Raw genomic sequence first — 15,364 nt, forward strand, 5'->3', positions numbered from 1 at the left:
TATGCTGTATTGGTACTTGTTCCCTATGGCAATACATGGCTCCATATGCTGTATTGGTACTTGTTCCCTATGGCAATACATGGCTCCCTATGCTGTATTGGTACTTGTTCCCTATGGCAATACATGGCTCCCCATGCTGTATTGGTACTTGTTCCCTATGGCAATACATGGCTCCCCATGCTGTATTGGTACTTGTTCCCTATGGCAATGTACGCCTCCCTATCCCTTTTTACCAGTAACTTTTCGTATTCATCTTAAAAATAAGAAATACCTAAAAGCTGACTTCAATTGAGCTCACCAGCAAACAGAACATAGGTAACTTCAAACATTACCACACATACCAGGGCAAATTATAACTGTACATTCCTGATTCACTAAACATTCACCCTAGCATAATGTCAAAGTGTTAAATGTTTCCCTGGAATGTTTGGTTTAAATTTCATCTGCCATGAAATGCTGAGAGCATATTATTAAACTTTCCTTGTACCCAGCATCCATTTTATAACGATGCTATACTTACAGCACATACTGATATATATATATATATGATATTTATAGTATATTGAATAGAACATTGTAAGACACATTTCTGCAGGATGACATGTTTCATAGACTTACCTGAGCACTGTAGATGTTTGGCTGGATTCAGCATACCTTCATGCTGAAAGCTCATAACAAGGGGTGGAGGAGCATGGTGACAAAGCAGAAAAATTCTGTTGCTAAAAAGAGATGCCTAAAATAAAAAAGAAAATATTGTTTTCTTTAAAGATACCAGGAGTATATTTCTTATTGTGATCTCTGAACAGTCAAAGTGCTTCTGATGAGAGATCAGTTAGAAGCTGGCAGATAGAAAGAAGGCAAACCTCCAGGCACTCCCTCTTCCTGCTGCTCTCTGTACCCTCCAAAAAATTGTGCTAACAAATTAGTGGTCAAGGTCACAGCTAGCCCAATCCTACCCCCCTCCAGCTGTATTATAAAGGTTTTATTTTCAGTTTCACTTTTATATATCTGATGCAATACGCCAGTACAAAAATATGCAAACTAAAAATAGAAATTAAAATGTAACTGCTGTGTGTTCACCAGCACTGGGTGCAACAGGAACAGCATCTTTATATCATGTATGAATACTATATAATATCAACGTAATGATTATATTTAATTATTAATCTAATATTGCATGAGGAGCTGCAAAAATTTGAATCCATAAAAAACACCTTATTCTGCAAAAGGGAACACAAAAAAACAAATAATAAAATAGTCATCAGAATGAAAAAAAAAAAAAAAACATAAACAGAAAAATATTAGAATTAAAAATAACATAAATAATATCCTAATATTACATAATAAAATATCAATAATAAAAAATAATAATATAATACAAATCTTATTTCATATAAACAGCTCTATTCTTGAAGAGAAAAAAAAATATTTAAAAAATACAATATTAGGAAAAAAAATAATGCAATAATAATATTAAATAATACAATAAAATGTAATATTTTTAACAACATCATATAAATGTTAAAGGATATACGTCCGCCTTTTATCCAAGAATAAAAAACAAAAATGATAATAATAAAAATAACACAAACAACATTAAAAAATATTAATGCAAAGAATAATAAAATAAAAAGAATTGCAAAATAATATTACGAATAACACAAAAGATTAAAATAATGCAAGAAATAAATAAATAAAATCAAAAATAAAAATACAATGAACATGGTTTTTCAAAGTATCCATTTCCTGTATAGCTAAAAAAAAAAGGTGCTGCAAGTTATAGCATGTGCAAACATTACCCGCAAACGCCAGACTGCATCATATGTGCCCTATAAGTAAATAGATGTTCTTATTGCTTTTGTACATTTTTAGGCCCAGTACACACACGCACATATGTTGCCAGTTTTGCACTTGACTTCTCCTCAAAATGCTGAACAAACGTGTACAAGATTCTGCTCTTTCCAATCTTTTTCCCCAGGTAGAAACAAGTAGAATTCCTATCGATCGTACCTGACCATTCATACACACAATCTACCTTATGTACTTTGGATCGATATTAACCAACAAATCTGATCTCTCTATAACCAATCAGAACTCAAGAAATATGGTCTTCTGTGATCAGTCGGTTCCAGAATTCGGAACATTAGGATGCACAGATTTTTTATAAAATGGGATTGGAAAATCTGCTCATGTGTTCTAGCTGTTATAGTTCTTTGGCTTTAATGGCTCTCTCCATGGCCTCCAGGTACAGCTGCAGCTTCAATAATAAAAAGAATAAAGAGCAAAAAATATTTTTTAATCTCTATCTGGTGCAAGTTAAGAAAGTTAAAGGCTTAAATGTTAGCCCAGTTGCCAACTCTAAGATTAATCAACAAAAAAAGATAACAGAAAAGGTAGGATTTTTCAGGCAAATTGTTATATTTGTATTTATGCACAGATCAGGTATTACAGTACAATAAACTTATACAGTTTGGTATGACCTCAAACTTGAGTTTTAGTTGATACTAAACAATACTTGTGTTTTATATGTGAATCAGAATACCCGACGCGTTTCGCCAGAAGAATTTATAGCAGAGAAATATACTTAATCAGTTCATTATATAATATTATTAGTGCATAGATAAACAAACAAGAGAAAAGGGTATATATATATAAATATATATATATATATATATATATATGCATATTCATTGAATACAAAGGAAAGCTCATCATCCTTGTTATAAAACAAGACAAGCAATTGTAGTGTCAGTGGCTGTCCACATATATATATATATATATATATATATATATAGCTGTCACGGTCCCTTCCGTGATGGAAGTTTGAGGATCTGTCAGACAAGCTGCATGTGAGATTATCTGACAGCCTCTTTGTTTTTACTTGTTTCTGTGTTTTTGTTTGTAATGACCGCACCCTTGTATCAGCTGCAGCTGGTGGTCATTACTGCTCCTCCATTTAGTCTGGCCTCACACTTCATGCTGTGCGGTTGATATTCACTGCTGGGTTGTAAATAGCTGGAGTGTTGTGCCATCCTGTGTTCCTGTTGATATCTGCTATAAGATAAGTTGCTTTACTTTTGGTGTATTGGTGTTTTGTGTTATTTAGTTGTTTACTAGGCCTCAGGGAGACACTGGGTCCTTCATAGGGGAAGGAACCAGCAGTCTCAAGCCAGACACTACTGCCAGGGCAATACAGGGCTAGTAGGGCCTAGGTTCCTGTGTATGAGCATTCCCACCATCAGGGGATACTCATACGGTTAGGAGTTAGGGCTAGATTGGGGTGTCTGCAAGGGGTGACCATTCCCTTTTCCCTAGTCATTTGAGGCCTAGTAGTTAATACACCTTTCTGTTACCCCCCCCCGTTATACGTGACAATAGCTTATATACAGCTTAGTATGTGTGTCATATACTAACAACATAATATACTATATATAAAAGTTTCTTGACTAGTAACAGATATACATCAGTAAGAGAAATTAAAGTACACTTTCATATTAATTATAAATACTTTGTAGGAATAGTGCAAACTTTTGCTTATTACCTATTAAAATAACATCTAAAGTTGTAAAGAGATTTCATTGGTTTTATATCTGACTGGATTACTGAAGTATCAGTTTAAAATTTTATTAGAAGTTCTTCATATTTTGAGATATAGTGATATACAAAAGAAAAGCTTAAGAAAAAGTATTAACTTACATATTCCTTAATTAGAAAGTCCACATTGGTTTGGGATCAGAAAAGGAAGAATAGTTAGATGGTCCAATGAAAAGAGGAAAGTCTTTCATTCCTAAGAATAAGATACTCAATAGGCCAAAAAAGGGGAAACAATGGGGGATTTTTTGATCTGTAGTAAATAAAAATTAGTAAATAATAAATAGTAAAGTAAATAAAATTTCTGATTTGCATATAAAACACAAGTATTTGTTGATTTTGTTCAGAAAGGTAAATGTCTAGTGCCCCTCTAGGGCCAAATTGGTATCGACTAATACTCAAGTTCGAGGTCATACCAATCTGAATAAGTTTATTGTACTGCAATACCTGATTTGTGTATAAATACAAATATAACAATTTGCCTGAAAACCCCTTACCTTTTATGTTATCTTTTTATTAAAACAATAAATACCCTTCTGTGGCACAAGACTCTCTTCCTGAATCCAATGCAACTCTACTCTTCTGCCATCTAGTGGTCACTTGGCAGTATACCATACTGCTGGGTTATATGCAGATCTAAGAACCAATACCACATACCAACAACAAAACCTAAAAAAATGTAATTGTTTTGTTATGCTTTTTTTCCATATCATTAATAAAGTAAATATTACATAGGGTGGTATTTAACTGATTTAAGTACAGCATGTGTATTCTGTAAAAAGGTCTTCTCATTTCACAGGACTGAAGCTGTTGTACAGACACATTGGTCCTAATGTATTAAAGCTCCCCAAGACAGCAGAAGATAGACTATCATGGGGGAACCTGAGTGATACAGCAAACATGGAATGAATTTATTTAAATAATGTTTTCAATCCTGGATCCATTCCAGTTTTCCTGGATCACCCGGGTTCTCACATAATAGTCTATCTTCTCCATTGTTAGAGAGCTTTGGGAAATCAGGCCCGCTATGTGTGGGTGTGTGTTTTTAATATTCCATTTGTTATTTTTGAAAGCTAAAATAAAGAATTAGTAGTTGTTTAATTCATTTATTGGGCAAGGGATCTGAGATGGCAAATAATTTTTGGAAGAGGGAGCAGGGGGAGCTGAGCTGCTGGGTTACTGATAATAAAGGAAAGCAGAGGAAGCTTTAACTCCAGATTTATGTCTGGAAAATGGGAAGCTGGGGGCTATTGGAAAGCTGAGCTGCTGAGTGATTTTTGGAAGCTGATCTGCTCAGTAACTTTTGGGAAGGGAAGTATGGGGTAGTTAGGGTGGCAAGTCACTTCTGGGAGGGGGAGCTGTGCTGCTAAATCACTGTTATGGAAGAGAAGCAGGAGGACCTAAGCTGCTGAGTCACTGCTAAAAACAGGGGGTAGGGAGATCTGAGCTTCTAAGTCACTGCTGGTAAGAAAACAAGAGGAGTTGAGCTGCTGGGAGGGAGAGCTGAGCTGTCACTGTTGGGAGCAAGAAGTAGGTAGACTAGAGCTTATAAACCACTGCTGGTAGAGGACACAATGGAAGTTGAGCTGCTGGGAGGGAGAGCAGGGTAGCTGAGCTGCAGAGTCATTGTTGAGAGCAAGAAGTAGGGAGAATAGAGCTATAAACCACTTCTGGTAGAGGAAACAATGGGAGTTGAGCTGCTGGGAGGGAGAGCAGGGTAGCTGAGCTGCAGAGTTACTCCAAAAGGAGGAACCAAGTAGCTGAGCTACCGAGTCACTGCTGGAAGAATCAACAGGACAAGTTTACCTTGACATGCTTCAATTTCTCTGTTCTGAACTTTGAGAATGAACTGCACCACAGTGAAATAAGGAACTACGAGTCATGCAGCAGTAGAATATAGTTGTATATAAATAATTATTAAAGGTATAGTTAATGTCTCTAAAGGGGAATGTGCCAACCCTGTAGAGGGAAAGACCTATGTGCACCACAGTGCCTGCAGCTAGAGAGATCAGCTAGAACTTAGCCTAAAGCACATTTATTGCACAGTACCAAAATTCTTAACATTTATAGCCTGGTAACAGATTAAAATGTCACGAGCTGGGCCATGTGTAAAAGTGTTTTTAAGTATTTTGTGAACTCTTGGAGGAGTCTGGATGTCTGTATGACAAACATGAGCTCCATTTCTATGTATTGTGTGATCATGTGATGTTTTCTAACAAAAAAACAAATAAAAAGATGAACTTGAAACTAGAATCAGTAACAGTGTGTGCAACACCGTCATGGCTGGCATATATGAACGGTTTACACCAACTCACCTATAAAGTGTGTCTATACCCTAGCAATTAACTTCCCTTATTAGCCCACCTTTGGTATAATAAATACACCATTGGAAGAGTTATATATCTATCTGATAATATTGAAAAAAGCATATTGGTTCTGCTAGAAATTCAGGACTGCCCTTGCTGTGTCCACTGCTCACTTATTATGTTATCCTAATGATGTTTCTAGTCCTTATCCTGGGAATACAGAATAGTAGGTAGGGAGTGTAGGTAAGTCTTAGTGAGTAGTTTTGGCTGATTTTCCAATTAACCTCCCTAGCGGTCTAATTCGTCCAAATTTCCATGCAAAAAATCGTACAATTTTTTTGCATGGAAATATATTTTTCATTGTAGGCTATAATTCTTAGGCATAACTCACCAATATTTAATAAATCTAATAATCAACTTTAAATAACAAAACACAAAAATCTGTTTAAAAAAAATTTAAACATAATGAAAGTGTACAGTAGCATGTAAAATATATATATATACAATATAATTATATATATATTATATAAATATTTCTTTGTATTGGACCCAATACAGCTATTTTGTATTGAATCCAATACAAAATTATTTGAATTTCCCGCCGATCCTCCCGCCCACCCCGGCGCCACCAGGAAGCCCCGTAGATCTCGTCTCAGCACTTTGCGGCTGGAGATCGGAGGAGGAGGACGTGTCCCCAGGACCTGCGGAGACCAGAAGGACGCCGGGGGACAGCATCGGAACAAGGTAAGTGTTTTTTTTAGTTAAAAACGACCCCAAGTATGACTCGGGAATACCGATTTTTGCCTAGAAAATCCACCCGGAGTTACACTTGGGAATACCGCTAGGGGGGTTGATAGGAGTTAGGAGCGGAGCAGATTCCAACTTTGAAAAAAACAAGTGCTTGTCCATATGGACAATCATGCTGCGGGGTCGGCTTAACAAGCATGCGTTAGGCATGTAGGATCTAGGTTAAGATGACTGACTAGAGGCTTTTTAATGTTGTTGTCTTACACAGGAACTGGAGGGGAATAAGAAGAGGCAACATGTTATTTTTTGCACTTCTTCCTCAAAATGCTTCTATAACACCTTTAAACCCCCCAGCGTTCTAATTCTCTCCGTATTTTTGTGCAAAAAGCGTTACATTTTTTTATATGAAAATTTATTTTACATTGTAGGCTATAATTCTTAGGCATAACTCACAAAAATATGTCCAATATTTAATAAATTTAATAATAAACTTTAAATTAAAAAAAACAAAAATCTTAAAAAAAAAAAAATCCATTGTGAAACTTGTAATATAACGGTATAATATATATATATATATATAATATAATTATATATACATATAATATCAATATTTCTGTGTATTGGACTCAATACAGCTATTTTGTATTGAATCCAATACAAAATATTTAAATTTCCCGCCACTTGGAATCCCCGGAGAACATCCCTGTAGTCGCCAGCTAAAGATCGAAGTAAGAAGACCTGCAGGGATGAGCAGGACCCCGGGGGACGCCAACGGAACAAGGTAAGTGTTTTTTTATGTTTTTGGCCACCCCAAGTGTGAGTTACACACGGGAATACCGCAAGGGGGGTTAAAATCTAAAAAGTAAGCTCAGCGGGCATTTGGAAAGCAGACTGTAAGGCCCTTGTCTTGGTGCCAGTGGTCACCAGATGCCAGTCCTCAAATCTAAAACAGCACTCTTCATCTATAGCAAGCCCCTGCCCTGGGAAGGTAGTTGCACCATACCAGCTTACGTTTACCCCCAGGATTTCTCTGCACAAAGGATGGCATCTGGGGAAGGCCCCGGAGCCCACAGATAATGCAGTACAAGAGATGCCAACAGAGGGTAATCAGTCCACTAAACAAGGTATTTAAAGGTAAAGACAAAAGTCAAAGTCGGGGTCATAGGCTAAGGTTGGTCCAGGCAGCATACAATTACAGGGTAAGGAACAGGAAATCCAAGCAATACACATACCAGCAGAAGGTCAGCCCAGCCTAACACTACAACAAGAAACTGGTGACCACAAGAAGAGAGGCTATAAAGTCCTAACAACCAATGGCAGGGCAGGATGAAACCAGGGATTAATCTGTTCCTAAAATCCCCTTCAGCTGTGCATGGCCTCAGAGCGTGCTGGGGATGCTGAGAAGATACATCTCAGGCTTCACAGCTAAAGGGAAGCAGGGGATGCTGAGCAGAGAGCAGAAATCTAATTATGTATTCTCCTTGCTGCTGCAAGTGTCACTTTGGCACCCAGTGTAGGATTGGCTAGGAAGAAATGCCTCGTAACATTGACCCAACTCTATGTTAAGCAGTGGTTGAGTAGCTGACCACTCGTGAGATGTTGCATGTAGTATCTCAGCACTAGCCAGAAACTGCAATGAGGGAGCCTGGTGGTTCCATCACCAAAGCCAACTTTTCAGTTGTCCTCTGATCAAGTCTACCACTGTAGAGTTCAAACAAATAGACAATGGCTTTTCATCTCTCGGTTTGGTTGATACCTTACGTCTACTGACCTACGTCATTGACCCGAGTCTGCCTTGAGCTAAGTCTTTACAAGCCTACTGATACTTTTGTCTATTAATGACTTCATATTTTACTATCAACCTATATCTACTGTATATTGTCCCCAATTTTTGCACTTTCACTTGGGGAAAATCCAATGGTCAAGTATAACAATCCCAGTATAGAAGATGTTGGGTCACCTAAATACCAATGGCCACTGAAGCCTGAACGAGGCAGTAGTTGCTAAAGGAGCTTTAATATATAGAACCAACAATATACAGAACCTTAGTCCCACCCTCATGGTTAAAAATCAGCAGTTAGACTTTATAATTTGGCTTGTCTGTTACGGCATGTGGTAGACTGGCTTAAGGGGACATCCTGCTATTCCAATGTGTACCTGGAGACTGCTATGTCGTACCCATGGGACCCTTGTGCCTTGTTACACTGTAAATCTTCAGGGATTCCAGCTCCTTTGTGTCACAATATATTAATCAGAGATACTGTGGTCACATGGAAGGTGGTTAGACAACGTTTTAAGTTACCAGCCCGTCTATCTCCATATTTGCCCATTTGTGGGAACCCTATGTTTTCACAAGCGCAAGAGCATGCAGCTTTCCGATTGTGGAAAAATAAAGGTCTACTATACTTGAAAGATCTTTTCCGTACGGAGGATCTAACCAAACTATCATTGGCAGAGCTGCAGACTACCTATAATATCCCCCAATGCGCGCTTCACCCATTATATTATAATCAGGTCATGTCTTACCTTAAATCATTGGTATTACAATATGTGGATGTTTTTCGTCCCAATGGTTTTGACAAGTTGTTATCCTTATCACCTCCTAATATTTCAAACATATATGCATATCTTCTGCCTACGTTTATTAAGCCCCTATCAGTTTCTAATGTGAAAATGTGGCAAAAAGATTTCCCGGACATAGTAGATATTGTTATAGAAGGATATCAAACAGTCCGGCAGAGCATAGTAAATGAGATTTGGAGGGAATCTCAATTTATGTTGTTACATAGGGCCTATAAGGTGTTTAAAAAAAAAAAAAATCAGCAGTTGTCCTGAATTTCAAAACAAGTTCCTTTTTCATGCTGTGTAACAGTACAGCATTGCCTTCAGTTCATCACAACTCTCCAAATGATCTCTAGGAAGATGCTTCATCTGGTTTGGATTTGGATTGGATTCTTATTGCTCTATCTCCAAAAAAGTAAGATTTTTTTTCCCTTTTTTTATTTGCTCTTTTATTAAACATGGCATGTGCCTGCAGAAATAGATTTATACATTAGCATTACATTTTGCCTAAGATATATAGTTGCATGACCCTGATGCGTACACGCTGATTGCAGTAGTTTTATATTGAAAAATACTAATTGGGCAATTTTACTTACCTGTGACAAATCTGGCAAAAAATGATGACCTACTTGATAGTTTCTCTTGTTTCAGAAGACTCTCTTGTTTCTTGTTACATAGAAACCTTTTTATTTTTGCATTTTTAGAGGGGGCAACAGGTACAGGGGACTCAAACTCTTCCAGGTCTGTTTGCTACCAATGGCAGTGATTGATTCTCCGTCAATGTCACATTCACAGCTTTATAAAGAGGCCTCACAGTTTTTTTCAAAGGAAGATTATCTTTGAACATTTTGGCTTTTTATGGTGTGTTTTCTAAAAAATTGTTTTGCAAATTTTTGTAATATGATGCGGAGAGAAGCACAGTTTATCTGGACTGACAATAATAATAACCAGTTTAGTCAGTTAGAAAGATGAAATAGAAAAAATAAAAAAAAAAGTTATAAAAATATTCGAGATCTCTCTTATTAATGACCCAAATCCTACACTAGGATCAACTCCGAGAAAAAGTTTTAAAAACACTGCTTATACAGAAATGACCCTACAGCTCACTGGGTATGATTAAGTCTCCAAACTAATTTATAAAAAGCATATAAAAAAGATAAATATAATGAATGTTCTTCAGCAAAGCAGAGAGCACAACTGAACACAATTAAAATCAGTACTCCCCCAAACCATTTTGTGCATACTTTTGGCTACCAGTAGATGGTGCTGTGTCCTTATGTAAATTGTGTAACAAACCGTAAAAATATCTTGGATGGCAAAAGCTGGTTATACTTTTTACAGGAGGGCACAATGTCTCCTACCGGTGTGACCTGAGTATAAAACAAGATTTCATTTCCCAGTGGCATTCTCGGCACATAAATCTTGGTTTACACTTGAGTATATGGGTACATTCCAAATGTATCAAAACAAAAGGTGTTTTTAGTACTATAATTCATGTTCATTATTATGCAGCTATAGAATAGAATAGTATGTCTCCTGCCAGCATTCTGCAGGGAATGGCCCTTGTCCATATATATAGAAACAGAGAGAAAAAATCATAAGCATCACTCCCAGTAATAATATAAATGGTATGAATGTTCTTCAGCAAAACAGAGAACAATTAAAAACTTCAGAAGAGATGAGCCTACGAGAGGAATGAATGCTTTGGTATATGCAACACTTTAGGAACACCTTGAAAATCAATCCTGCCAAAACCGTGTTGTGCATATTTTAGGCCACCAGTAGATGGTGCTGTGTCCTTATGTAAAATGTGCAGCAAACTCTAATAAATTCTTAAATTACAAGAGCTGGTTATACTCAAAGCATGGCATTAGGTCCTCAGTAAACATTGCTCCCTGGAAGACTCCAAAATCTTGTATGTAAACAGCTCTAGAAAGTTGTTGAGTTTGCTGAAATGCCAGACTTCCATAAGACTTTCAGGCACTGTGAATGTGAAAAGCTGCCAATACAACAAAACACATTTCCCCAATGAAATATAATGACAAAGGGAACTGGTTCTCTTCTACATAAACAAGTTCCAGGAAACATAGAAACTCACTTATTACACCTATAGAGAACTTCTACAGGAACTAGTTACAGCCAACTAGAAGGCTTCAACAAAGAGCTGGAGAGATTTCTAAGGGCTCTCTATAGAAATTATTCCAATGTCAATTCACTCATACTTTACTCATTATTTTCTTTGTGACGGCTATGCTTTTTGACTATTGGCCACTAGGCAGGAGATTTGGTCATTATTTTATTAGGAACTTAAAGGAAAGGTAGGAAGATACGACCATCTGTCAGCGAATTTTAGAGGGATTGACTGGGGGAATCCTTTATCAATAGAGTCCTATTATTATTGATTTTTATAGCGCCAATATATTATGCAGTGCTGTACATTAAATAGGGGTTGCAAGTGACAAACGAATACAGACAGTGACACTGGAGGAGAGGACCCTGCCCTGAAGAGCTTACAATCTATTAAGCTAAATATATAAAAATAACTCAATATTTTACTAATCAAATATCATTGTAAATGGTTGATCCTGGTAGTAGTTTGTATAATTAAAAGGATTTGGACTAAGCATTATAATGATTTAGTTTACCTTTTTCTGGATCAACTATGGATTGAGGGTTCTGTGCAAGGGAAGAGTTTTTAATGGTTCTGGAAGGTTAGTGAAGCTCCATTAAAGCTAAACGTGGGGTTCTGTTATTGAATCTTGAAATGGGTTCCTTTTCCTACTGCAAAGGATAAAAGCTTGTTTTGTCTAAAGATATTTTAGGAGAACTTACCCTGCCTCGATAGTGCTACGTTACTAGACTGGTCCCCCTACAGCCTCCCCATATGCCATGTTGTGCTACCAGTATGACCACATCACCCACTTCAATGCAGGTCTATTAGCCTTACGTTGTATGGGATGATGTCAAGGTCCTTTCCACAACCCAGAAGGTTGGGTAGTGCAGAAGAACTTGCTATCCTGAAACTATTGTGCCAAACAACACTAACCCCAAAACTAAGTATAGCAATAATTCTGATATTATTGGTAACCCCAACCCATAGCATTTAAGGGTCAAATTTTTAAGAGTATCTACTAATCCCTTGTAAGGTCATTGCCACAAACACAATCTATAACTTCATCTGCTTTAACCCTCACCAGGTATATTATGTGACACCCTTTGTGGAGAAAGGAGAACTGTGAATGGCACTGTGGGCAAAGACGTCATCCTGGGAGTGGAACATGATGGAATTATGGGGGATATCACCTGGCTATCAGCCGGAAACCATTTTGCCACCACGGGACGGGGCGGCTTCATCAAGGTCAGAGACAAACGCTACAGAGGAAAAGTGTATGCCATGGCTGATGGGTCACTGAATATAACAAAGCTGGTCAGAGCAGACCAAGGAACTTACACAGCAAGTACACTGAGAAACTCAACAACCAAGACCCAACTGTGTGCCCAATACTACGAACTCCGAGTGTATAGTAAGTTATATACAAACGTAAAGGAGTGGCTTGTTTTAACTATACAAAAGTTAAAAAAATAGTCCCTTCTTTACTTTAGTGCTTAAGTTTCGGACTTTTCCAGATTTTGTATCATTACAACCTGGACTTAAATTATTACACGACTCAGCTGGGTTGTTTAACAATGATATAAAAGTGTTAATACAGCCTTCTGTCTTCTGATATTGTTGAGAATAGAGTTGTCTCATGGACAATGGCTCATTCTATCCGGGGTTCTTCTCACTTCCCCATTTTATTTCAGCAGTTAGGCTCATACCAATTGTCCAATGATGATTCTTGCTATCATTATGGGTGGCTGTTTTTTGTCAAAAGTAAGGGGACTTTGCTTTTGTTGCCTATTCCTTTGATGTAAAGCCAGACTCCAGAGGCTCTATAAAAAGGGGGGCTCACAAGCTCACTGCCCCATTTGCTATCCAGAAAGGTTCCTAACCTATTAAAGGGTCTGTTCTATATTGACAGGAGACCCCACACTATTTTTTTTAAAAGCTTTAGGCATTACCACCTAAAATGTCTATAAACACACGTATTTGTAAACAGGTGATTTTAAGTGTTGCCTATTTAAATCTGTTGAAGCTTTGATCTAAAAGAGTAAAATGCCTCAATTATAAAGTAAAAAAGAACTCCCGTAGTAAAAATAGAATAAAAAAGGTAATAGCATAAATTTCAAAAGAAGCCACTAGATGGTGCCAATGTGCTAAAGATCTATTTGGAATACAGCGTTCTACTTTGAAACAATGTAGCTGGAGCCATCTAGTGGCCTTTTTAGGAATGATGTCTTTCATAGTTGATTTTATATTGCTTATTATTATTATTATAAACAGTATTTATAGAGGGCCCATTTACTATACATCGCTGTACATTAAATAGGGATTGTAAATGACAGATGTCTGTATAGACAGAAAGATAAGAGGATTGTTACTGGCAAGTGAGTCACTCTAATAAAGTTATTGTTTTCTGACCAAAAATCACACACTGGTATTCTTCTTTACAGGCGAATTATTGCTTGAAGATGTCTACATTGAACATGTTTTCGTTGATAATGAGACCTGCAGCATGGCTATCACCTGCAAAGTGAATGAGTCGGATGTTACGGTCACCTGGAGCCATTCCACCCTTGGTGATGTAGCTCTGACAGCCAATACTCTCTATGTATATGATCCTGATCCAGAGGTCACCGTCACCTGCTCAGCTCAAAACCCCATCAATGCCATATACAAATCCGTCACCCCCTGGGATTACTGCAAACAAGGTGATTTTATTCTTACTGTTGAGCTAGTACTATACTTTAAGTGCACCTGTCATGAATATCTCACTTAGTAAAATTAGTTGCTCTAGAATTTCTCCCCTGAAACATAGGGCATTCGCTGCCTGCCCCTGACCCTTTTATATATTAATTTCCTGTTTGTCCACTACAAATTTGCTCACAGCTTTTAGAATCCTTTTATATTTCTCAAATAAATGTATATTAGTACTATGACTTATTTTACTACCTATTGGTAAAAACATAGCCATAGCTTTTAAAGACTTATTTTATTATTAGTTTTATTTTTATGACATTTTTGTTATTGGTTATACATTCTTTAGGCAAATAAAGGGGCAAATTCACTTTTCACCAGCAGATGGCAGTGCTGTCTCTTTTCCTTTTGTAACCTGCATAAGATGCGTACATTTGGAAAAAAAAGAATTGTTTGCACACAAACTGTACAACCATTTCAATAATATAGTAATAGCACCCTCATCCTCTATTTAAGTTAGTGTATATTGGATTGTCCCCCATAGCTTTTTTTGTTGTTGTTTTTACTGCCGTATTATATTATTCTGTCCAAAAACAAAGCCTATATCTTTAAAATCTGTAAGGTTTTCTATGACATTTCCCCAGCATTACGGCTAGAGTCCAGGTCCAGGTTAAAGCTGGAATATCCATTAGGGTTATAGGTTTGTTCCATGGATGGGGTTACTCTAATGCCAACCCAAACTTTTTTTTAAGAATGTCATATGATCCCCTTATCAGTTCTGTTGTATTATAATGTGGCTTTGTTAGTAAACTAAGCCATTCATCAATAGTTGGCCAATCAGAATGCTTCTAGTTTCAAACAAGAACATTTTCAGTTTTTCCACATCTTGCAATGCTGTATAGAGAAAAGTTATTACAAGTTAATATAAAGTCAAAAACACCCCTAAAAATCTTTTTTGAGAGAGGCAGTATGAGAGGCTGATAAAGAAAAGCCTTTTGTCTAAAGCTGAATAAACGGAGATTCTAGTTGCAGGAGTGATTACTTAATGAGAATTGATGGCAGCACACGGCTGGAAACTCATTTTGGGGCAATTTTAAAATATGAGTTGTTGAGATATCTAAGAAGCCAATTAGAATCCACCTATAAGGGTTTTGGGGTTAACAGCTCCCTTACTATGGTTTTAATGCAAAGTGTAATTATTAATGAATTGTGCTAAAAGTTGTGTTTTCCACATCAGCAGGTAAGAACGACTTCAGCACAGAAAGAATATTGTCACCACAATCAATTACAGGTAAGGCGGCACAAATGCACCATTCCCAGTCACATATTATTATACATTATTAAAGCTCTGACATATACC

The 15,364-nt window shown here is 37.0% G+C and overlaps 2 protein-coding genes across 3 annotated transcripts in view; one reads left to right on the plus strand and one right to left on the minus strand.

Moving 5' to 3' along the window:
* The window catches only part of LOC140341616 (NACHT, LRR and PYD domains-containing protein 3-like), an 18,010-nt gene extending 17,123 nt beyond the window's left edge, over nt 1-887 (minus strand). The window contains exon 1 of the mRNA XM_072427413.1: nt 619-887. The gene's annotated coding sequence lies outside the window, so the exon portion shown is untranslated. The remainder of the gene's footprint in view (nt 1-618) is intronic.
* An 8,565-nt stretch (nt 888-9,452) lies between these two features.
* LOC140342306 (SLAM family member 5-like) overlaps nt 9,453-15,364 on the plus strand; it is a 10,677-nt gene continuing 4,765 nt past the window's right edge. Inside the window, exons 1-4 of one of the 2 annotated variants that reach the window (XM_072428446.1) lie at nt 9,453-9,621; nt 12,404-12,730; nt 13,761-14,018; nt 15,245-15,295. In XM_072428446.1, the coding sequence (XP_072284547.1) occupies nt 9,552-9,621; nt 12,404-12,730; nt 13,761-14,018; nt 15,245-15,295 (706 nt within the window). In that variant the 5' untranslated portion in view covers nt 9,453-9,551. Of the gene's footprint in view, nt 9,622-12,403; nt 12,731-13,760; nt 14,019-15,241; nt 15,296-15,364 lie in introns of both variants that reach the window. The other variant, XM_072428445.1, reaches the window with a different exon arrangement.

Source organism: Pyxicephalus adspersus, chromosome 12 (assembly GCF_032062135.1).
Source record: "Pyxicephalus adspersus chromosome 12, UCB_Pads_2.0, whole genome shotgun sequence".
Lineage (NCBI taxonomy): Eukaryota > Metazoa > Chordata > Amphibia > Anura > Pyxicephalidae > Pyxicephalus > Pyxicephalus adspersus.